The following is a 24925-nucleotide window of genomic DNA, read 5'->3' as shown; positions in this document are numbered from 1 at the left end:
GACCTCTGTATTCCTCCCCAGCTCTAAATCTGTGCCTTGTGCTACCCTCTGTCTCTATTACAATGTAGTAAATTGAACATACTCTTTAAAAAACATAGTTGGATAAAAGAATGGGAAAAACAAGCATTTATTAATGGCTTATGATGTGCCAGACCCTGTGCTAAGCTGCTGAGGATGAAAAGATGAAAAGCAAGATGGTCCCTGTTCTCAAAGAGCTTGCTTTAGGCAGGGGAAGAAATTCCTGAGCGGGAAACCGAGGCCAGGAAGGGTGTTCTGGGGGCATGGGTGGCAGAGGGCGGCTTGAGTGTAGGTCTGAGGGCACCTACATTGGCTAGCTCTCCTCAGTCAGGAATGTACATCTCCAGGGTGGGGGCTTCTAGGGGAGGGTGGCTGCAAGGCAGCCGCTTGGCCTTTTAATTGGTCTCTGCAGAGGTTTCCCATGGATAATTAGACCCCCTTTTCTGTTGTATTCTTTACTCTTCAAAGGACTTTCAACATTATCTTAATTGATTCTAGTGGCCCTCTGGAGGTAGGTAGTATGAGCTAAAAATGTTCCTTTTACTGGTGGAGAAACTGAGTCTCAAAGAGGTTAAATGACCTGCTTAAGGTCACCAGGCCATTAGATGTCAAGTTTCCTGTGCGAGGTAGATGCTTCTCCCCCCCACCCCCCACCCCAAACACACACTCACAGGCTCCAGGTTAGTCTTAATGAGTGGTTTCTCTTTATTTCTTTGACTATGTCTTGGAGTAGGTAGCAGAGATAAAGAGCTAACCAGGAAAACCTGGGTTCAAATCCTGCCTCTTGACTGTGTGACCCTAGCCAAGTAACTTCAATTCTCAATGCTGTAGTCCAGGAGTATCCAATTGGATCCTTGTAGGCCACATATTATATTGTATTTAACACATTATATTGTATTTAACGTGAAGAAAATCTCAATTTTTTATTGAAATCTGGTTCTAGCCCTACTGAGCTCTGAGCAGTTCTCTAGTACTGTAACCTGCTTCCATTCTGCCAGTGAAATTCCAGGTCTCTCCCTTGTGGGATGTCTGGGGGATGCTCAGTTGAGAGGTTTTGGTGGTATGGACAGCTAATTGATTCTGTTTACAGGTTCAAAGGATGATAGAGTAAGAAGGAGAAGGGTCCTTAGTTATCTGGTCTAATGTGCTCATTTTACAATGAGGGAACTGAGCCCCAGATTGGTGATTTGAGGTGTCCCCTGTCAAGCATCAACTCCAGCACGTTGTGGTGTTTCCTTTGAGCTTCTCTTCTGGTCAGTGGAATAGAGGAAGGGAGCCCTCGCAGTGAAAGGAGCTCTAAAGGTCACATAGGTAATTGTGTCAGCATTCGCACCCAGGACTGACATCAAATCCAGCACCCTTCTCACTGCACTACTGATTTCAAAGAGAGGGGGAGAGGCCTCATCGAACATCCCCACCCATTATCACTAGAGTCTTCTGGCTTTTGTAGGCTTTTTCTAAGGGGTAGTTCTAATGAGCACAGTTCTCCGTTTAAGACTTGTTTGAGCAGTGGGGAGTGACTCAGAGTGGGAGTGAGAACATGCCTCTCTGGTGGGTTGGCCTGAGCCTGGTGGCCTGGGAGAGCTTGACTAGTTTTTGGCTTAGCCTCCGTCAAGAAGTCACAAGGAATGTGGCTCATGGCTGACTTGTAGGATTTCATCTAGAGGCCTCAACCTGGTGTTTGCCCCATATGGATAGCATCTGCCTGAGAAGACCTGATTATAACTAGATAATACTATAGATCAGTCATCACTAGCATTAATATATTGCTTTAAGGTTCACAAAGCACTTTACTTAGAGAATTTTATTTGATCCCCATAACAACCTGGGAGGTAGGTTATTAAACCTCCCATTATTAAACCCATTTTACAAAGGAGGAAACAGACTGAGCTGGGTTAAGTGGAAAAAAAAAACGGGCTAGGAAATGTAGATCTCATTTTTTCTTCTTGCACGCTCTTGGGGTAGGCACCAAATAATCCAATATGAATTGTTAAATTGGTAGACATATATAAACTTGTAAACATACACACATGCATAAAACATAACATGTATACATACAATACACATATTTATATACACACATACATAGCCCCCCATTTATATGTACACACATAAAACATACACATATATGTATTCATACACATATATTTATATCAACATGTACACACATTTACACATAGGCACATAGAATACAAACAATATGTATAGACACACATATACACCTATCTATTTATCTGTTTATCTATTTTCCAAGGATCTCTTTCCCCCCTTGCTCCCCACCCTTTCCGATGACCAAATAAACAAGTCAAGGAAAACAAATCAGCGCATTGGCTGTGTCTGAAAAGGTAGCCACATTTTGCGCCTGTTGTTCATTACTTCCTCTGAGAAATGGGAGGCATGTTTCCTTGTCAGTTCTCACAGCATCAATCAGAGTTCTGTTTTGGTGTCTGCTGTTGCATTATTGTCATCATCATTTTTATCTTTCTTTAGGTTCTACTTTCTTCTGCTTTGTGTCAGTTTATGCAAGTTTCTGTCATGTTTTCTCAGCTTTTAATGTCTGCATATATCTATAGCGATATTAGCTTAAGTAACTCTTTTTCTTTGGGCAGTTCTTAAAGAGCTAAGATGTTGGGGAAATGTAGCTGCGTCCTGTGTCCCAATTTACTCCCTCTCTAGTTCTCTGACATCTTCCCCATCTGCTTTGTGGTTTTTTTTTTTTTTTTTTGGTGAGGCAATTGGGGTTAAGTGACTTGCCCAGGGTCACACAGCTAGTAAGTGTTTAAGTGTCTGAGGCCGGATTTGAACTCAGGTCCTCCTGACTCCAGGACCAGTGCTTTATCCACTGTGCCACCTAGCTGCCCTGCCATCTGCTTTGAAAGGGGAGGATTAGATCTTCTGAATTCAAGTTTTCCTGGGCCTAGAGCACAATTTCTCTTCCTCTTGGTTTCTCTGGGAAATGCTAGCCAGCTTTATTTCAGAAGGAAGGGAGATGGCTTTCACTCAGTGAGGCACAATTCCCTCTCAGACCTAGATGGCTCCAGACAGTCACTGGGGCTGGCTGACCCAGCCTTAGCTTCCTGCAAGTCCACTCGAGCCCTCTCCCCCAGCAGCTGTTAGCTGGTCCAGTTGTGGGCTCTGAAAGCATTCTCTTCTAGGTCTGGTCTGGCTTTAGAATTTCCTAAGATTAGTAGTTGGCCAGTGATTCTGCCTGGGATAACTTGGAATACCAGCGGATGTCCTTAGTCATTAGGTAAATTCACACGACAGTTGTTCTCAAGTACATACATACTCAAGGTTGTCTCCATCGTTAATATCTCCATCACCTTAAGCAAGCATAGCTCAAGAAGCGTGAGCTGATCGTGACATTGATCCAGTCCAGTAGGCAGCCTCCATCCATTCTCTCCATTCACGTGGCCACCAGCTTTGTCACCTGGCTGGTCTGCACAACCTGGCAAAATGAGAGGGTTGGACTGGATCTTTTTTTTTTTTTTTTTGCAGGGCAATGAGGATTAAGTGACTTGCCCAGGGTCACACAGCTAGTTAAGTGTCAAGTGTCTGAGGCTGGATTTGAACTCAGGTCCTCCTGAATCCAAGGCCAGTGCTTTATCCACTGCGCCACCTAGCTGCCCCCGAACTGGGTCATTTTTGAGGCCCCTTCCAGCCTGAAATATTTGTGATGTATGTATGTGTGTGTGTATGTATATGTGAGTGTGTGTGTGCATATGTATATATGTGTAATGATTGGAATGATGCCACCTACTGGAGACTTACTATAGGAAAGCTCCACCATGAGGAGAATGCCTCAGAGGGCAAGGCCATATGGCTTTTCCTTGGCATCAGGAAGTGATGTTTGCTCATGGGTGCTGTCTATCAAAGCTACCAGCCAATCAACTTGAGGAGCCTCTTATTTTCTGGGAAGGGACAGGAAGGAGGAAAGAGGGCCTGCGCGGAGAGCTCTGTCTTTTTTTGGTTCCTGACTTGATGGTGTTGGTGGTGGCAGAGGGCTTCACAGGAAATTTGAGGAAAGATAGGAATGCTAGGCTGTTGAAATTCTGTTCTCAATCTTTCAATAAACCCTTAAAAACCTAAACTAATTTTATCAGTGATTTTAGTCAGTTTCCCCCCAAAACTGGGGGAACAGATTAGAACCCACATTTAGAATCTTAAATTACACATAGTTAAGTGTCAAGTGTCTGAGGCCGGATTTGAACTCGGGTCCTCCTGAATCCAAGGCCAGTGCTTTATCCACTGCGCCACCTAGCTGCCCCCGAACTGGGTCATTTTTGAGGCCCCTTCCAGCCTGAAATATTTGTGATGTATGTATGTGTGTGTGTGTGTGTGTGTGTGTGTGTGTATGTGTGAGTGTTTGTGTGTATGCATATGTATATATGGAATTTTATTTAGAAAGCTGAATCCTGACTCTAGGGCTGCTGCTGATGGTAAGTTGAGTTAGGGGGTTGTGTGCACTAGGAAGATAGCCCTTGGATTTCATTAAATCCAAATTTTCCTAGCCCCTTGTTGGGACCCAACAATCAAAGCTTTCTAGTGAATAAACACTGTGCAGTTTTCCATCAGAAACTTCAGAGGAAAATTCTATTTTGGGACACTTGCCCTTTCATAAACGCTGGTTAGGGCACCACCCAGGGAAGTCAGGCATGACAAGCTATGGCATTATACTTAGCGCTTGAGGGTTTTGTCAATTAAGTTGGTAATGCCCAAGTCTAGGGGCTGTCAGCCTGCTGGCCATGGCAGGCCACAGATCTGTGGGCGTGTTTCATAAAATGGCTTGGTGTGAACATATACCATCTGTCAACTGAATAAGTAATGTCTCCCATATGCTTTATGGTTTTTCAGATGTATGTTGATGCTGTTGTGAGGAAGAAAATACAGATCCAACTATGTAACTGAATTCATAGTAGCTCTTTTGTCCTTTAACTATTAAAAAAAATTATCAAAGAAATTTAAGTAAATAAGTTAATATTTTCTAAACAGTATATTAAAATCTATGGATAAAGGGACAGTAACTGACAATGGATACAGCTTACTGCCCCCCTTTCTCCTGATACTGTGATGTTCAAAATATAATGTGTGGTCACCTTAATCCTGTCCGAAGTGTAGAGAAAACTAGCTAGGGTTTACTTATAAATTAGAAGCTTTAGCACCAGTTTGGGGCATTAAGTATTTATTAAAGCATACCAAATATTAATAAAGAGAGAACATGTAGAGTTCAGAAAGTTAAGAAATCTGTCTACCCTAGAGGAGAGATAAGAGTGCAGCCTAGCCTGTTTTTCCCAAGAGTCCTCTGCCACCAAGAGCATGTTCAAGCAACGAACTGCCCCAAGATCCTTCTTCCGAATCCTGAGGAGAAGCAGTCCCTCTACCTTGCTTCAAGCTGATTGGCTAGTATCACCCAAATCCATTGGTTCACTGAACTTGAGGGTGGTCCTGTCTTGAGATCAGAGGCCACAGCTTCTGAGCACAATACCCTCTTGAGGACCAGGAAGGTGTAGTTTCAATTGAATTAACTTTAATCAGTGGGGTCAGTCAATCCAATAATCTGGGGCCTTGGGGCATTGGCAAAGCCTATTATTTTCTTACAATACAAAGGAATCCTGTTTTCTTCTGCTGTTGCATTATTCCAGTCATAGAGGGCTATCTCTCCCCCCCCCCCCCCAGGGAAATGAGGGTTAAGTGACTTGCCCAAGGTCACACAGCTAGTGGGGGTATCTCTCTTTAGCTTCTACTTTCTTCTGCTTCATATCAATTCATGCAAATCTTCCCATGTTTGGGTCATATTTTCTTATTTTGGGGGAGGGTGGGGTGGGGCAATGAGGGTTAAGTGACTTGCCTAGGGTCACACAGCTAGTAAGTGTCAAGTATCTGAGGCCAGATTTGAACTCAGGTCCTCCTGAATCCAGGGCCAGTGCTCTATCCACTGCGCCACCTAGCTGCCCCTGCCTTCCTTCGTTTTTAATATTAGTAGCACTCCTGTTATCAACAGGGAATCTATGATACAGAGGGGTCTTCTTACATAAAGAGTTCTGTAATGGGTGGCAACCAAACTTTCACTTTTTCTTTTCATAATTCTCCCCCATAGCCAGTGTTAAGCCCATTTACTGACTGTTAATTATCTCCCAATATTCCTTTCCACTCTCTCTCTCTCTATTTTCTAAGTACAGTCATTTGTATGTCACCTCCCCCATTCAAAAGTGATCTCGTTGAGGGCACAGACTCTGTTTTTGCCTTTTCCCCAGTACTTTATGCACATAATTATATGGCTTAATAAATGCTGGTTGATGGACAGACTCATTCCAAAGCCCTGGTAAATATTATTGGAGCAACTTGGTTTCTTTGTGATTCTCCTAAAAGCACCCTGACACCAATGTATCCACTTTCCTCTGGCTAACTTTGGTTGCCTAGGGTTACTAAGTTGCTTTGGTTACTTAGGATTGAATTTTATTGCTACAAACTTAATATGCATGGGAGACATATTTTTCCTGCATGAATGGGTAGTTCAAAAGAAATGGATGACTAATGCCTATTGTCCAGAGGCTGTATATAATTGGATGGGCAGCTTACAGGGCTTGTCCTTCAGTTAGTTTGTTTTGGGGTTCTTTGTTGTTTTTTTGTGAGGCAATTGGGGTTAAGTGACTTGCCCAGGGTCACACAGTTAGTAAGTGTCAAGTGTCTGAGGCCAGGTTTGACTCCAAGGCTAGTGCTCTATCCACTGTGCCGCCTAGCTGCCCCTGTCCTTCAGTTAGACAAACATTGCAGACGGTCAAGGATTTGGGCCCAGATTTGAACAGGACGAGGAGAGCAGACTGGATTGTTTGGGAATCACAGGGCCCTTTAATGACCCCAACTTTGCCTTGAAACAAAGACCTTTCTTTGAAACGTCAGCAGTCTTCTCATGGTGTTGTATTTCTGTGAGTCATGTCAAGAATTGATGTTGAGATCACCCAAAGGATGATGGGGAACCAGGAAGTGGATGTGAGCAGCCTGCAATACCTTCCATTACAGAGTAGAAATTAATTAGGAGAAGTGGTAGGAAGGATGTCATCAAAGAGATGTATGATGGGAAAAGATGGGCTGGTCCTATAATACGAGCAAGCTGGTCACACCAGAAGGCCCCAGCACACTGGGTGCCCCTCTTGGAATCTGTAGCCTTCTTGAAAGTTCAGGTCACATGTTACATTCTTTTCAGAGTTCTTCTGATACCTCTTGTAGGTAATATTCACTTCATCTGAAATACCTTAAAACTCAGATGATTGCAAGCTTCTTCTTCGTCTTCTTTTTTTGGGGGCAGGGCAATGAGGGTTAAGTGACTTGCCCAGGGTCACACAGCTAATAAGTGTCAAGTGTCTGAGGCTGGATTTGAACTCCTGAATCCAGGAATTTGATTCCTCCTGAATTCAGGGCTGGTGCTTTATCCACTGTGCCACCTAGCGGTCCCAGATTACAAGCTTCTTGAGGGCAAGGAATATTTGTCATCTTGTCTTTTAATTTTCAGTGTTGCTTATATAGTAGATGCTGAACAATGGAAAAGTGAGAGGCTAGACTAGATGACCTCTGAGGTCCCTTCTGGCTCCAGATCTATGATTCTGTGATCTTAATATGTGTTTCTATACATATTTATATCTGTCATTCTTTTAAAACACAACTTTTACTATATTTTATATTTTTTCCCTCCCCAATTAAAAAGTAGCATAGTGGATAGTGTTGGGAAGACCTGAGTTCAAATCCTACTTTGTATCCTGTGTTATCCTGGGCAAATCACTTAGTCCCATTTCAGCCTCAGTTTCCTCATCTGTAAAATGAGGATAATAACATTACCTATTTCCAAGCGTTGTGAAAATGAAACCTTAAAGCACTACACAAATATTATCATCATCGTTAGTAATGATGATGATGATAGGTATGATTTATTTTCTCTCTTTTTTCCCTCCATCCTTTGGGAGGAAAAAAGAAAAACAAACCCCTTGTAACACTTCACATAGTCGGGCAAAGCAAAGTGACCATGTCCAAAAGTAGAGGTACTATTTATCATATCCTTACTAGCACCATGATGAAAATGCTATCATTGATTCCGCCATTTTCCAGTCATTGGCCACACCTCCTGGTGTCATGGGTAGCGTTGGGCTCCTACGTAATAATAGAGGGGAGGGCATTGAATGCTGTGGTTATGACTTGGCCTGATATTAACCTCAGCAGTAAATCCCTGGGCTCAGGGAAATGACAAATTTCAGGTCTCATCAGCCCACTCATTAATTCGCACATTGTGATTATAGTCTTCTTGGCTCCAAGCCGTGGGAAATGGGACAATGAGAAACAATTGTGGAGACTCAGGAGCCCCTTGTCAGGTTTTTGTTTGGGCTTTTTAGTGGAGGCTGAGGATGGTAATAGCATAACTCTATGGTCAGTCTTGTGGCAGGAATGGAAAAGTAAAAATGAAAGCTCTCTGACTTACTGGTATTGGAAGGCAGCATGTCTGTGGAAAGAGTACTGGGTTCAGAATCAGAGGGCTTGAGTTCTAATACTGGCTCTGCCACTCTTGTCTGTGTGATCTTGGGAAAGTCATTGCATCTCTCTGGGCCTCTGGTCAGACTAGATCTCACCTGGGGTTCTTCTATTTTGTGTCACAGACCCATTGGGAAGTGTGGTGAAGCCTACTAATAAAGTGATTTTTAAATACATAAAACAAAAGGCATAAACCAACCATATGGAAACATAATTACCACTTTTTTTTTAAAGTTTAGGGACCCAAGGTTAAGAACTTTTGGGATGACCCCTTCTGGTTCTGAGTCTATGATTCTTGAGTTTTTTGTGTTTTTTTTCCTAAGATCCTCTTTAGACCCATCAAGATGAATGAAATACTGGAATTCTCTCTCTTGGTACTGTTCTATAACATGAATTAGAATTCAGTCCTGAGTTGTTCAGCTTGAAACTCAGTGAAAGAGATAATCAGGGGCTAAAAATCTTGATCTGGTGTGTTTTTACTCTGGCCATAGGAGCTGGAGGAGGCACCATATTTAGAGTGATTCTCAAGACTTGGGTGAATTCTACTTGTGCTAATAATTTTCCAAGTCATCTCAAGCCAGTCGGCTATGATTTGAAGCAACGCTGGAGATTTGTGTTTAATGCTAGTGTGACCTGGCTTGGACACCACTTTTTTCCCCCTTCTTGGCTGAGTTGGAAGAGTTATTATGGTTAGGTGATAGGGTGCAAAGAGCTGGAGGCAGAGTCAGAGGACAGAGTTACTTTACTATCTGTGTGACCTTGGCAGAGTCACAGCCTCTGTAGTCTTCAATTTCATCTATAAAATGGTTGGACCATATGGTTCCTCCACCTCTGGCTCAATGACCCACGGTGACTCATTGGATTATCCATGAAATAAAGATGATGACTTTAAACAAAGACTGACTCGGCTCTCACCAAAATATAAACTGGATGTGCTCTTGCAATCTCTCCCTTGTGATGGTTGCTCATGGTTTACTTTTCATTGGATATCTATGGGTGAAACATGATTCAGGTATGACCTGTTGTCCTTATTTTGTAGGGCAAGAATCCCAAATGCTGGAGCCTGTGGCCTCCCTGGCAGTCATCCATGAGTGTATTCGTAGTGTCAGTTAGTCAATAATAGTGGAGAGTAGAAAGTGTGACAGATTTCAAGTCAGAGGAGCTGGATTCAAACTATGACTTTCCTGTAAGACTAGATTCACTTCTTTGAGCCCCTAGCCCAGGGCTTCACACACACACAAGACGTGTGCTGATTGAACGAAGGAGCTGGACTAGAGGCCCTCCTTTTAGCTCTGGATCTATGACCTGTGGATTCTTGAAGTTTACATATGTGTGTGTAGGTGAAATTGACATAAAACATATAAACAAATATACATGTGTGTGTGTGTTCCTATATATGCCTGTATCTATATGTGCTATATATACATGTACACATTGTCTATAGACATGCCGGGATTATGTCAGTTGAAAAGAGACTTCTAGGAATAGCTACTTTTCTTCTTTGTAATCCCATTTTGCTTAGTATTGGTGTAAGGACATAGAACTTGATTTAGCCATGTTTGGACCTGCCATTTCTGTGGGGGTGAATCTCTTCACTGATGGCTGGTCATCTTGGGTAATTTCTGTTCAATCTTCCCATGAATTTTTCATGGGGAACCCACCCAACACATGGGAGAGGACACCCTCTGGTTCTCTTACTACTTAAGACGGCTTACATAGCATTCAGACTGTCCTTTCAGTTTTCTCACTGCATGGCCCAATCACCTCCTTTTCTGGGCTTGCATGTCTTCAGTGATTATTATAGGTAAGCCTTCTTAGGAATGGATGTTCACTATATAGCTTTCCATTGAACTTTGAGTTACCTGTCATTGGGATTCTTCCAAGATGGCAGTGTTCCACAATTTACTACCCCATTGGATTGCTAAGGAAAGCAGCATGACATGGTAGGAAGAGTGTTTGACTTGGAGTCAGGAAGGCCTGGGTTCGAAGCCCACCTTGAACACTTTTTAGCTTTGTGACCATGTGCAAATTATATAACCTGTGCACGTGCCCATTTTTTTCACCTGTCACATGGGGAATAATCATGCCCACAGCATAACAAGGTCTACTTTGCAGGATTATCTTGAGGCTCAAGTGAGATCAAATCTATCAAGTGTTTGGCAAACTTTCTAGGTCTGTTGGAGTGCTGCTGGTGCTCTTATTAACCCATTGGTGTTAGTGAATGAGTATTTGGGGATCATTGGAGATGCTGGGCAGCAGCACTTTGTACTCCAGCTTGGTAGGAGTGGGTATGGGAAAAATCACGATAAGGGAGTCTCTTCATAAGATGTGTGGGTAACAATGTCTGTAGTTGTCCCCTCAGAGGGATTGTTGCAAGGACCAATTTATATGTTGTAATTAAAACTGCAAATCCTCATGTAAATGTCAATGACAGTTCAGTGTGCAGTTAAATTTATTCCAAGCTTCTGCCCAGGGTGAGGACTGCACCAAAGGCCAAAACCTCACACTATCTACTTTCTCTCTCAAGTCTGTCTCAGAGCTTTGGGTAAACAAATCACTAAGTCCATTCAAGTCTATAAAATCTTATTACTGTAATTAACCAACCTTGATACGAGCATAGTGAAAGCTTCATTTTTAAGATGAGGGAGTTTCTCATTGTGGGTGTGTCTTTCTGGGGTATGGGAGAGCAGGGTGGTACCTGGGATGTGGCTCAGATTTAGAAACAGAAAGCCTGCTTTGAAATCCTGCTGTTTCTACCTGTGTGAAGCTAGGCTAGCCTCCCATTTCTAATCTTTAAAATGAAAGGCTTGAACTGACTGGCCTCTGAAATGGCTTGCAGGTTTAAGTGTGGGATACTTTCTGATCCTATGAGCTGTGAGCTAAGGAGACCCCAGGGCTGTGGAAAGAGACCTCCTGAAAGGTCCCCAGAGCCTGCTGGAATGAAAGGCCTATTCATGGGGGCAGGATTGGGTGGAGAGGCTGTCATTTCTTTCAAGGAAACTCTTGGGATGATTTCCAAGTTTGGACTCCCACCTTGAAACAGAAGTACTGTGTATCATGAATTTCAGGATGCAGTGGTATGAACTCTGTGTGTGTGTGTGTGTGTGTGTGTGTGTGTGTGTGTGTGTGACATTCAAAGATCCATTACCAACATTTTATCACCAATACTTGCCAGCTGTTTTTAGAGCAGTTTTTGTCAATGAGCAGGTATAGTGTCTTAAAAATTTTCCATGTCAGGAGGACCTGAGTTCAAATCCGGCATTAGACACTTAACACTTACTAGTTGTGTGACCCTGGGCAAGTCACTTAACCCCAATTGCCTCACTTAAAAAAAAAATTTCCATGTTGCTTTTGAGAAATACTTAGGACTTAGCTCTGGAACTGTAAATTGCATGTGGATTTGACCCCACTTCCTTCCTCTGTTCCCTTCTTTTCCTTCCCTCTTCTTTATCCTACCTCAGAGTCTTACCTGTGTTTAGCTGTTGTCTAATTCATAATTAGCATACAATCCAAGATTTGAACCTGGAAGGGACTTCAGAGATCACCTTGTTGAACTTCCTCTTCTTTTTTTTTTTTTTTTTGCTGGGCAATGGGGGTTAAGTGACTTGCCCAGGGTCACACAGCTAATAAGTGTTAAGTGTCTGAGGTCGGATTTGAACTCAGGTCCTCCTGACTCCAGTGCTCTATCCACTGTACTACCCAGCCACCCCCTGAACTTCCTCTTCTTGCAGATGAGGAAACCAAGGCAGAGAGAGGTTGTGATTTGCCCAGGTTCACACAGGGAGTAAGTTTCTGAGGCCAAATTTGAACTCAAGTCTTCCTGACTCCAGCACTGTATCCACTGAGCCAGCACCCTCCCCCTATTCCACCCAGAAAAAAAATCAGGAATCTAATTCCTGACTCAAACAGTTTTGGAAAAACCAAAGGGGAATAAAAAATAACCTAACATGGAATTTCTAATACTGAAGTAATCAACAACAAATTTTGAAAAGTTTCTAATTTGAAAAAATTCAGTATAGTTCCCAGGGAAAGCAGGCAGGAAGAAGTGTAGCTTCCTGTGGGATTAATTCCTCAGGCTCCAGTGGGGTGGGTTGGGCACAGTGGACTCATTGCAGAGGTGACCAGTATTTACAAAGTCCTCCCCCTTGCACCCCTGGATGACATGGAATGTGTAAAATGAGAGCCTGGACAGGAAGTGCTTTGTAGGCCTTCAGCAAAGCACCAGAGAGAAGTCAGCTGTGATTACTGTTATTCTGAGGAGTATGTGAGGTATTTGTCATCTGAAAACTTTCACCAGATTCGAGCCCGAGGTGTGACACCTGGGAATTTAAAGGTGGAAACTATGCTTTTCCCTCCCTGTATTTTCTCCTCCCCTCAAAAAAATTTCATAAGGGGAAACTTTCTAGCTAATGGTGCTCTTTGGAGCACAATTTTCAAAAATCTTTTGTTTTTTCAGCTAATTGGTTTGAAACACTGGAAACTTAAAATGGGCAACCTATGATGTGAAGGCAGAGACCATGTTTTTACTGTGTCTTTGCCCAGGGCTTAGCAGAGCAATGCTTGTTGATTGATTGCTTTTTCAACACTGTCCACCTGGGGCCATATTCCAGATAAACAATCCTCTCTGTGTGTGGCTTTGTAGAAACAGGTGGAGGCAGACGGTGCCATCCTGGAGTGACTAAGGCCTTTCAGAATGGGCCTAGTGACTGGTGGCCCTCTCCATGGGGCACTCAGAGCAGAAACGCCAGCCACATCTTCGTGTGTGGTCTAGTCTTTGAATGAAGTTGATTGCCAGAGTTCTTGTTCTTGTTCAAATGAGAGTTTGAGTTAAATTATAGAGTTAGGCTCACGGGGAGCAGAGAACAAAGGTCTTGTGTGAACCTTAGGATGGAAGGGACCTTAGTGTCTCGACTCTTTGTCCAGTTCCATAATTTTATAAGCAAGGGGAGAGGTGAGTTTCCCAAGTGCATTTGGAGTTAATAGTACAAGTAGAATTGGAATCCAAGTCTCGGTTCATCATTTGGCTTTCTCTTCATTGATACTTTGGCTAAGAATGCAACTCTCAATTTCTTAAACATTACACTTTTCCAAAAACGTGACACCTTGCTTGATGCCAGAAATACTAAGAAGACTTAAATGAAAACACACCCTCCGGGACCTTACATGTGCATAGAAATTATCTGAGACTTTCAATTTGGGTGTGATCCTGGGAGCACAGATTCTGAGCTGGAAGGGACCCAAGAATTCAGCTAATCCAACTCTTTCATTTTTTTTTTTATAATAAACATTTTTATTTAAAGTTTCGAGTTTCAAATTCTATCCCTCCCCCTTCCTATCTCCCTTCCCTGAGGCAGTAAGCAATCAGATATAGGTTATACATGTGCAGTTATGTAAAACATCTCCATATTATTCATTTTGTATAGACAAACTTGAATAAAAGAAAAAAAAGAAAGTGAAAAATGGCCCGTTTCAGTCGGTGTTCAATCAACGACAGTTCTTTCTTTGGAGGTGGATAGTATGTTTCATCACTTGTCCTTTGGGGTTGTCTTGGATCATTGTATTGCTGCTTACTTCACTATGTATCTGTTCATATAAGTCTTTTCAGGTTTTTCTGAAATCATCCTGCTTGTCATTTCTTGTAGCACAATAGTATTCCATGACCATCATATCCCACAGCTTGTTTAGCCATTCCCCAATTGATGGGCATTCCTTTGATTTCCAATTCTTAGCCACCACAAAAACAGCTATAATTTTTTTTTTTTTTAACAAATAAGTCTTTCTCATTTTTTGGATGTCTCTAACTCTTTCATTTTAAATGAAGAGAATGAGGCCCAGAGAGACTTGCCCAGGGTTACATAGGTTGCAAGCCATAGAAGAGAAATCCTATCCTGGGTCCTCTGACTTCAAATCTTGTTTTCCACTGTGTTGGAAATGTTCCAATTTACTTTAATTCTAATTAAAATGATACCAAGTCACCTGGTAAGATGTCTTTATCTCTTCCTCCTTCCTCCTTCTTCTTCTCTTCTTCTTCTTCTTCTTCTTCTTCTTCTTCTTCTTCTTCTTCCTCTTCCTCTTCCTCTTCTTCTTTCTTCTTCTTCTTGCAATGAGGATTAAGTGACTTGCCCAGGGTCACACAGCTAGTAAATGTCAAGTGTCTGAGGCAGGATTTGAACTCAGGTCCCCCTGAATCCAGGGCCTGTGATTTATCCACTGTACCACCTACCTGCTCCCTTTCATCTGCTCTTCTTAAGTCTTAGATTTCATCTAAGTCTATTTTGGACTAGTTTGGAGACAAGAATGTTCCAGTGCTTTCCACTGTGCAGGGCACTTAATACATGGTGATTCTTTACTTTTGTCTTTGATGCCAATTGGGATGAGGAGGGTGTTTGTTTTTAAGGATGACTTCATTGAACTTTAGCTTTGTTGAATATGGTGGCTTCTAGTGTATTCTGCCCAACTGGGCTGTTTGGAATGATAAAGGTTCTGTGTTGAAGAATGAATGAACTTAGGCCTCTCTACCTCTTTGGACTAGTTTGGAAACAAAGACATTACTTTTGTCTGATACCGATTGTTACGGGGATGTTGTTTGTTCCCAAGGAATACTTCATAAAGCCATATCTTTGTGGAGTATGGTGGGTTCCATTAGCCGCCAGCCAGCTGGACTAGCTGGGATTCTAAAGGATCTGTGTTGAAGAATGAATGAACTCAGACATCCCCTGCTCTTTCTGTCTTTCCCAGATAGCAAAGCCATCGTTGATGGGAACTTGAAGCTCATTCTGGGCCTGGTATGGACCCTCATTCTTCACTACTCAATTTCTATGCCTGTATGGGAAGATGAAGGAGATGATGATGCCAAGAAGCAAACTCCAAAGCAGAGGCTTCTAGGCTGGATTCAAAACAAAATCCCTTATTTGCCCATCACCAACTTTAACCAGAACTGGCAAGATGGCAAAGCGCTGGGAGCCCTTGTGGACAGTTGTGCCCCAGGTAAGTGCTTGTCTGGATCAGTTATCCCTCATAGATCTCCAGGCCTTCTTGGTTTAATTTCCATCTAAGGAGGAGAGACCTGAAAGGGAAAGTACCTGTCTTAGCAGTGAAATGCCTGATCCATCACATTACTGACCCCAATCTGCACTGCTGTCAAAGGCCTTGAGTCATCTAGGCAAGTCGTAGGTCTGGAGAATGTCCTGCCACCACCCAGGGCTGGCTCCAATTGAGTCAAAGCCCACCCCTCCACCCCAGTTTGAGCCAACTTGACATTCCTTTCAATAAGAGACCAGCTTAGTTTGAACCATACCAGATTGTCTTAACTTAGTTCGATTAATGTAGTCTTACTCCCTCTCCCTCCTTAAGACACCAAAGTTGTTCAGTGACTCTTCTCTCCCCTGAGGTTCTGAATTCTAGGTGGGGTTGAGGGAAATGGGGTTGGGGGCTAGGTGTGGTTCTTTGACTGCTAATCTTGGAAATAATACTTCCCAGCATCTAGATTCTGATTCATAGAGGTGACTGGCTAGTCAGTAGAACTGCAAGGGAAAAAAAAAATCTGTGTGTGTGTGTGTGTGTGTGTGCGCGCGCGCCCACCCTTTGTTTTGAGATGGATGGGATGAAGCAGTATCTCCCCTGATATATAGCCAGTAGAGAAACAAAAATGTTCATTGCTGGCAATGCGCTGACCTTGGTGAAGTGTCCTTCAAGCCAGGTTTGGGCCAACATTTATTAAGTGCTTCTTAAGTTCCAGGAACTGCACCAAGTGCTGGGAATACAAATAAAAGCAGACAGATACTCCTTGGCCTCAAGGTGCTTCCATTCTAAAGGAGAAGACCACACATAAAAAGGAAGTTTGGGCTAGCAGGGAATAGGAGAAGGTACCCCCAGTGTGTGGTGGAGCAAAAAATCCAGTCAGGAGTAAAGCCTGAAGAAGAATCTGTAGACTTGATGGGCCTGAGTACTTGCCCTGAAATGGAGGTTTGGAGGAACTAGCCAGTCAGAGGAAGGGGCTTCGCCCAGCGAGCACTCTGGGAGGATCTTTAGGGGACCACAGAACTTGGAAAGGAACAAGGGTCATGTTCTCCGTGGAGTCTAGGAACTTATGGCCAGGAGGTGGAGCAGATGGTCTCAGACTAACGTGTGGCAGCACCATGTATTTGGGGGCATGCTAGAGACCGTAAGGGCATAGAGCCCCGAGACAGGGATTGGGATTTAAACCAAGCTCCAAAGGATGGGCAGGAAAATGAGTTTTCTTAAGATCTGAGTTCATGTCATTTGTTTTTTTACCTCACCTTCATTTCCAAGAATATCCCTCCCCTCCTCTACTCAGAGAGCAATTCCTTGTCACAAAGAGTGAAAAAAGGCAGCCCTGCAAATCTGCCTAACACATCAATTGAGTTTGACTGTGTATGTAGTGTTCACACCCATAGTCCGCCTCCTGAGAGAGAACGAGCGAGAGAGTGAACGCAGCGAGAAGCATATTTTTGCAGCTCTTCTTTGGTCCAGGAGTTGCTAGTAGACACATTTTGAAAAAAAATGACATAATAAATAATTTGGAATTTGTGGCTTTATGTAGCCTATAATTAAAAATTGCTTATTTCAGTGTTTCGTTGATGGTTACTAAGTTCAGAATTAAATAATTACACAATAAAAGGGCTGCTGGAATTCTGATTCTCCCCAGTGAAGAAACAGCATGGCGGAACAGCATAAGCTAAAGCAAATAGGTCAGAATGAGCTTGGCACATGTGGTGAGGAGGTTGACCAGACCTGGGAAGAGGGTGATGGTTGAGAAAGTGAGAGACGAGGTTGGGTGGCTCCGGAGATTTCAAGTCTGAACTCAGTGACTCTTGGGAACACCTTGGGAAGTAGGACAGTTCTCCAAGTCTTAGTGACTCATTTCATTTGCAGTTACTTAAGTGGGACAAGGGAAGGGAGGGAGGACCGTGCATTGCTTCTTGGGATCCTTAATGGATATTAGGCAACGGTGGAACTTTATGATGAAGTGACCTGACATAAAAGTCACTTCTGAGTTGGTATCTGTACCCTTTGCCCATGTTTAAAAAACAATAGCCACAATAAAGCCCTTAGGTGGAGATGAATAGCTTTCCATTTCAGCATTAATTATATTACAGTAAAGGAAGGGAATGGATTCCTTGAACTAGGGAGAAGAGGCTCAACACGGGATGTTGGGGGAATGACCACTTCAGGACCGTTGTCTGTGTCTCTGGATAATGGCTGCTGTTGCACTTTATATAGTTCCCTTCAGCTTTTGAAGAAAGCACAGGACTAACTGTAGCCTTACTCAGTCTCATTCATACTAGCAGGTGGATGACTTACCCTTGGGTAGTAGTTTGCTAAAAGTTCTTCCGTGCTGCAGGTCTTTGCCCTGACTGGGAATCTTGGGATCCTTCAAAGCCCGTGGACAATGCCCGGGAAGCCATGCAGCAGGCCGATGATTGGTTGGGAGTCCCACAGGTAAGAGCCCTGCTATCTTCAATACTCTGGTTGTCTGGGTAGTTTTCTGCTGTCAAGTCAATCAGCATTGATTAAGCTTCCACTATGTGCCAAGTGCTCTGCTGGGCTCTTGCCCTTGAGGTGCTTCCATTCTTTTGGGGAGACAAACAAGCAGGTACACAGATCTTCCTCCCAAGTAACTAAAAGTACGTATATTTTCCAGGCTCATTTGACAGTGTAGTTTCTTACAAATAGAAGTGGTTGGCTTGCTATTTTTTTTTTTTAAAGTGAGGCTATTGGGGTTAAGTGACTTGCCCAGGGTCACACAGCTAGTAAGTGTTAATTGTCTGAGGCCGGATTTGAACTCAGGTACTCCTGACTCCAGGGCCAGTGCTCTATCCACTGTGCCACCTAGCTGCCCCCGGCTTGCTATTTTTTGATAATTTTTTTTCTTTTTCTTTTTTTTGGGGGGAGCAATGAGTATTAAGTGGCTTACCCAGGTACTAAGTGTCAGGTTTCTGAGGTCCCATTTGAACTCAGGTCCTGGCTTGCTTTTTTTGTTGTCATTTTGTTTTGTTTTGTTTTTTGGTGGGTCAATGAGGGTTAAGTGACTTGCCCAGGGTCACACAGCTAGTAAGTGTCAAGTGTCAGTATCTGAGGCCAGATTTGAACTCCCATTGTCCTGAATCCAGGGCCAGTGCTTTATCCACTTGCTATTTTTAATACTGGTGAGGATTTGGCAGACGCTTAAGGGATCTGCTTTGGTGCCTGGAATGGTTACAAGCTGAACGCTATTGGCCAAAAGCCTGCCACAGGATAGATGTTGACCTGGCTCTACTGGAGATGTCAGTGCAAGTGTCCAGTGAGATATTTGTAAAGCACTGAGCGCAGTGTCTGACACTTGTAGGTGCTTAATAAATGCACATCCTCTTCCTCTTTTACTAAGCTGTGGCCTTAGATTATTTTGTAATTTTGAGTGATTTTGATTCTTGCCATTCTAACGGACAATGGGTTAACTCTGACTGTAATTCCAAACCCAGCTCAGATGAATGAATAAAAGAGTCCTTAAAAACTTAGCATGCGGGGCAGCTAGGTGGCGCAGTGGATAGAGCACCGGCCCTGGAGTCAGGAGTACCTGAGTTCAAATCTGGCCTCAGACACTTAACACTTACTAGCTGTGTGACCCTGGGCAAGTCACTTAACCCTAATTGCCTCAGTAAAAAAAAGTTAAAAAAAACCAACAAAACAACTTAGCATGTGTCAGGCAGGGTGCTAAGGGTTAGGGATGCCAGCCCTGTCCTCTTGGAGGATAAAACAAGAGAAAACAGCACCTGGGAGGGCATGGTGGCCGGGGAGGGGTGACTGAAGCACAGGGCTCCCTCCTTGATAGACAGGCTCTTTCCAGGAACAGTAGAGTTGATTGTCCACCAGTGCCATGGTGGATAGAGGGTTGGAATTGCTGTTGTTCATTGTTTCAGTTGTGGGTATGTCTGACTCTTTGTAACCCCTTTTTGGGGTTTTCTTGGCAGAGATACTTCTCCAGCCCATTTTACAAATGAGGAAACTTAAGGCAAGCAGGGCTAAGTGACTTGCCCAGGGTCACACAGCTACTAAGTGTCTAAGGCCAGATTTGAACTCAGGAAGATGAGTCTTCCTAACTCCAGCTTGGTACTTTATCACTGCACCATGTGGTTGCTCCAATGTCAGGAAGACCTTAATTCAAATCTAGCCTCTGGCACTTGATAGCCGTGTACTTTGCAAGTTCAACAGGAAACCTCTCAGTTTCCTTGTCTGTAAAATGGTGATAATAGTATTTACCTGGCTGCTGTGAGGACCAACAGAGATAGCACAAGTAAGGTGCTTGCACGTCTAAAGCAGTGTCCTGGACCCCTTTGGCCCTCTGACACAGCCTGTGGGAGCCATCCCAGAATAATGTTCTTAAATACATAAAATAGATTATCTTGGATTAGAAAGGAAGGGCAAGCTATGTGGTACAGTGGATAGACTCCTGGACCTAGAGACTGGAAGACTCATTTTTGTGAGTTCAAATCTGGCCTCAGACACTAGCTGTGTGACCCTGGGCAAGTCACTTAACCATGCTTGCCTCAGTTTCCTCATCTGTAAAATGAGCTAGAGAAGGGAATGGCAAACCGCTCTAGTGTCTTTGCCAAGAAAACCTCACATGGGGTCATGAAGAGTCAGGCACAATTGAAAAATGACTAAAAAACAACAGAAAGAAAACCAGTATAGTTAACAGAATAGTTTTTTAAAGTTCACCGATTCCAGGTTAAGAATTCTTGCCTTAAGATAAAAAGATTTTGATCTAAGATGGTGGTAGTAAGAATGGACAGGAAGGGGTAGATTTAAGGGATATCTCAGGGAAGAAATGAACAGATCTTCTTACGAGTAATGGGAGTTCCTACTGCTGAGTGTATTGATAATAAATATAATAATATAAGCTTAAAAAAGAGAGAATTCCTACTTAAAGGGCTATTTATTTGGACTTAAAGATAAACTCCAGTGCTGACTACTACAACTACAACTACTACTACTATTATTATAATGATTTTATGATTTTTTTTTGAGGGGCAATGGGGGTTAAGTGACTTGCCCAGGGTCACACAGCTAGTAAGTGTCAAGTGTCTGAGGCTGGATTTGAACTCAGGTCCTCCTGACTCCAGGGCCGGTGCTTTATCCACTGCGCCACCTAGCTGCCCCCCTACTATTATTATTATTACTACTATTATTGATTTGATTCTTATTCCCCGAGCTAGAAGTGGACTATGGGACTGTGGGTAGACTCTGGGAGGACGGCTGGAGTGTATCAGGCTGTGGGGTGAGACTGGGGTGGACCTATTGTGGAGAACTCTCACCAGTGGGGGAAGCTAGTCACCCTTGAGGGATGGCATGTTGATGGTTGCCGAGCAGGAAATAGAGAACAGAAAGAAGGCTGTGTCCTTTCTGGGTCTGTCTTGTAACTCAGCCTGACTGGGCTCTCCCTTCAGCAGCCTGGAGTCTCATTTAGGGGAAAGGACTTTCATTTACTCTGGTTCTTGAGAACTGATCATCTCTAGCCTTTTTAAAGAGGGTTTTTACAATTTCCTTGTTCATTGTCAGAGTCAAAGACAAATCCATTCACTCATATACCTGAAGGCTGACCACTATATTTTCTTTAAGGTCATCACTCCTGAAGAAATCATTCATCCCAATGTGGACGAACATTCCGTCATGACTTACCTGTCCCAGTTCCCCAAGGCCAAACTCAAGCCCGGAGCCCCTCTGAAACCCAAACTCAACCCGAAGAAGGCCCGGGCCTACGGCCGAGGTGAGGAGGGTCCTGGAGAGGGGGGGGGCCGGGCTCTTCTTGAAAGCTTCATTTTTCCAGGGAAATCTCCAGGTGTGAGCTGTGGGTTGAATGTATCTGTTTGGTCCTAGAAGACATTCTCCGCCCCGAGTCTCTTCCCTAGCTGGTTCTCACTGTCTGGTAACCACCAGCTTACATTGTGTTTATGGTTGCCTCTTCCACATTAAATGGAACCATCGTTAGTGTCTACCAGAACAACACTTTGCCGAAACCTTCTGCATATGGTCTCCGTTATGCATCCTACAGGTGTGGTAAAGGCTTGCTTTAAAAAAAAGTATGTGTGTTGGGGGAAGAAATCATTTTGAGGAGATCAAATCCCTGAACACAATCTCATTTGTAACCTACAGAAGCTATGCTTTTAACAAAGGTCTAAAACAGTAGTAACTCATTTTAATTAAAAAAAAATGTTTTTTGATGAATAAAAAAAAAATCTATTTTCTCTTTCTATTCTCCCTCAGATGGGGGAAAAAGAAAACCTTTGTAACAAATATGCATAATCAAGCAAAGCAAATTCCTGCATTGCTGCATTAAAAAAAAATGTATCTCATTGAGCCTTCTGAGCTGATCCCCTCTCCCTCAGAAGGTGTGTAGAACACTTTATCATCTGTCCCCTGGAGTCCTGGTTGGTCCTTGTTTTGAAGCCTGTCAGAGTTATTTGTCTTCATGGTTTTGTTGTTGTTGTTGTTGCTGTAGAAATGGTTCTCCTTGGTCTGCTTACTTCACTATATCAGTTCATACAAGGCTTCCCAGGTTTCTAGGAAGTTCTCACCCCTTGGTGTTAACTTTTTTTTTTGGTGGGGCAATGAGGGTTAAGTGACTTGCCCAGGGTCACACAGCTAGTATGTGTCAAGTATCTGAAGTCAGATTTGAACTCTGGTACTCCTGAATCCAGGGCCAGTGCTTTATCCACTGCACCACCTAACTGCTCCTTGTTGATAGGATAAGAGGTCTGGACCATGGAGAGCTTGATTTCTGGAGATAGCAGACCTGGGTTCAAATCCTAGCCCTGCTACTCCTACCTCTGTGAACCTGGCTAAGTCCCTTCCTTGTGCCTTGGTATCCTTGCCCAAAGTCAGTGAAACTCCTCTTTAGGCAGCTGTGGCATGCTGATTAGAACCTGCTCAGGAAGATCTGGGTTCAAATCTAGCCTCAGATACTCATGAGTTGTGTGACCTGGGACAGGTCACTAACCTGTCTGCCTCAGTTTCCTCAACTGTATAATGGACATAATGATAGTTCCTTTCCAGGGCTGTTGTGAAAATCACAAAGTTAAAGCATTATGTTAAATATGTTAATTGCTTTGCAAACCTTGTTGTTCTATCATTTCTGATTCTCCACAACCCTATTCTTTGGCAAGGGTACTGGAGTACTTTGCCATTTCCTTCTCCTATTCATTTTACCTATGAGGAAACTGAGGGAAACAGGGTTAAGTGACTTGCCCAGGGTCACCCGTATCTAGTAAGTGTCTGAGGCTGTATTTAAACTCAGAAAGAGGAGTCTTCCTGTTCCTAAGCCCAATGCTCTATCCACTGTGCCATCTAGCTGCCCCTTGGCCAACCTTAAAATGCTATGTAAATGCTTAGTATTATTACTTATTATTTTATTATTACGGAGAATTTTCCTTAGAATGAGTTTACTCTTTAAAGTACTAGCATTAGGACTAGCATGGTATCCCATAACATTTTTAAAGCCCTTTAAGGTCTGCAGGATTATTATTCCTGTTATACAGATAAGGAAACTGAGGCTCTCAGGGTTAGCATCCTGTGCATCGTCAAAGGTGGGATTGAATCCCAGGTCCCCTTGACTCAGAGTCCAGCATCCTACCCACTAGCCCAATACTGTCTTTGAATATTAAAAGCAGAGGTGAGGTCTTCTAATGAATGTCAGGGGAAGTTTATCTGGTGCTTTTCATAGATTCTCTCATTTGAGACTCACAGCACCCCCGTGAGGTTAGTGCTATTTTCAGAATTCTGTTAATAAAAGAAATTGAAGCTCAGTTTAAATGACTTACCCAGAATCCTCCCCATTTAGTAGGCACCAGAGAGACAAGATTTGAACCCAGATCCTGACTCCAACTCCATCTTTTTATCCACTAGGCCACACCGCCTCCCCAGAGCTGAGCCAAAGATCCCGGCTTTCTCTAAGCCAAAATCAAGTTGAAGCCAGGATTTCGGCCTTAAAGTTTCTTGAGGTTGAGCTTCCTTCAAAGGCCACCAGGCAGCAAAAACAGCCCAGTCCTTTTGTAGACAAACCCGATGAGATGGATTCAATCTTGTCATGGCGCTAATGGTTTGTTTGTCATGAGCTTATCGCCGGCTTTCATATTTCCTCACCCAGCGTGAGTCAGTTTCCTTTCCCCGTCACCCTTCACTGTGTAGTTCAGGAATTTGGTGGCTCGTTCCCTCTTCCTTCAGCTGCTGCTTTGTCCGGGTCTGACTCAACACCGATGGCTTTGTGTTGAGGAGCAGAAGCTACTATTTTAGGAGCCAGGATAGGCAGGGACGATGGGACCAGATCCGACTGGGCCTCCATGGAAAGTCTGACTTTGGAGACATCCCACCTGTCCCATTGTGTGTCAGGGGCAACGAAGCAGCCAGCGTTCTTGGAAGATGAGGCTCAGTTGCCTTGTGTTAATGTGCTGTTCCTTTGGGAGCAAAGTCTTCATGACTGAATGAAAGATAATTTCCATCTTCTTTGTTGCAAATGGGGTTTTCCTTCTGGAAGAGAAATGTCCCCCTTTCTAGAGCTGCCACGCTTTATTTATTTTCTGGTAGGTTGGTTTATCCCCAGTGAGAACACTGGGGATAAAATAAGCCTATATTGTTACAGATGTCTCTTTTTCATCATGCAAGTGACTCTGGGAGCATTCCGTGTCATTGGAGGGAATGTCCAAATCTCTGGGACCACAAAGCCTTTCATCTACAGGCTGGACAGAAGTCACTAAGGGGTTTCAATATCTAATTATGCCTTTATTTTTTGTTTTTAATTTACAATGCCATGGCATCGTGTGTGTATGTATTATATACATACATAATAACATATATATTTCCTGTATATATAATATTATATACAGGAAATGAATTTACATTACATGTGAAAAATCAAACCTCGTAAATGGCCAGAAACAGAGAATAAATATTTTTCAAAAGTTATTAAAACATTGTGACTCTTAGCACAACCTGTATTTGAGGAAAAGTCTTGACGGTGTAGAAAATCTCCCTGTGTGGTCCTTTTTGTGTGGCACAGTAACTTTTGTCTGCAGAAATGGACCCAGCCAGGGAATGTGGTTGCAATTCGCATCTTCTCTGGGTTAAAAATTCACGTTCGGGGCGGCTAGGTGTCGCAGTGGATAAAGCACCGGCCCTGGATTCAGGAGGACCTGAGTTCAAATCCGGCCTCAGACACTTGACACTTACTAGCTGTGTGACCCTGGGCAAGTCACTTAACCCCCATTGCCCTGCAAAAAAAAAAAAAATTCACGTTCACTGGGCTCAGGATGGACCTTTTTCTGCTGTTGAGATCTGGCTTAATGGGTTTTACAAATGCTTTCTGACAACTGTCCTGCCGTGACCCCATTCGAGGTCC

The 24925-nt window shown here is 43.3% G+C and overlaps 1 protein-coding gene across 3 annotated transcripts in view; it reads left to right on the top strand.

Annotated features, from left to right (window-relative positions):
- FLNB (filamin B) overlaps positions 1 to 24925 on the top strand; it is a 155909-nt gene that overhangs the window by 47234 nt on the left and 83750 nt on the right. For all 3 annotated transcript variants that reach the window (XM_044004166.1, XM_044004156.1, XM_044004148.1), the window contains exons 2-4: positions 15274 to 15522; positions 17900 to 17997; positions 21154 to 21301. In XM_044004166.1, the coding sequence (XP_043860101.1) occupies positions 15274 to 15522; positions 17900 to 17997; positions 21154 to 21301 (495 nt within the window). The remainder of the gene's footprint in view (positions 1 to 15273; positions 15523 to 17899; positions 17998 to 21153; positions 21302 to 24925) is intronic.

This window comes from Dromiciops gliroides, chromosome 1 (genome assembly GCF_019393635.1).
Source record: "Dromiciops gliroides isolate mDroGli1 chromosome 1, mDroGli1.pri, whole genome shotgun sequence".
In the NCBI taxonomy this organism is placed as follows: Eukaryota; Metazoa; Chordata; class Mammalia; order Microbiotheria; family Microbiotheriidae; genus Dromiciops; species Dromiciops gliroides.
Note: the sequence above shows the minus strand (reverse complement) of the source record. Positions and strands in the feature narration are given on the sequence as shown.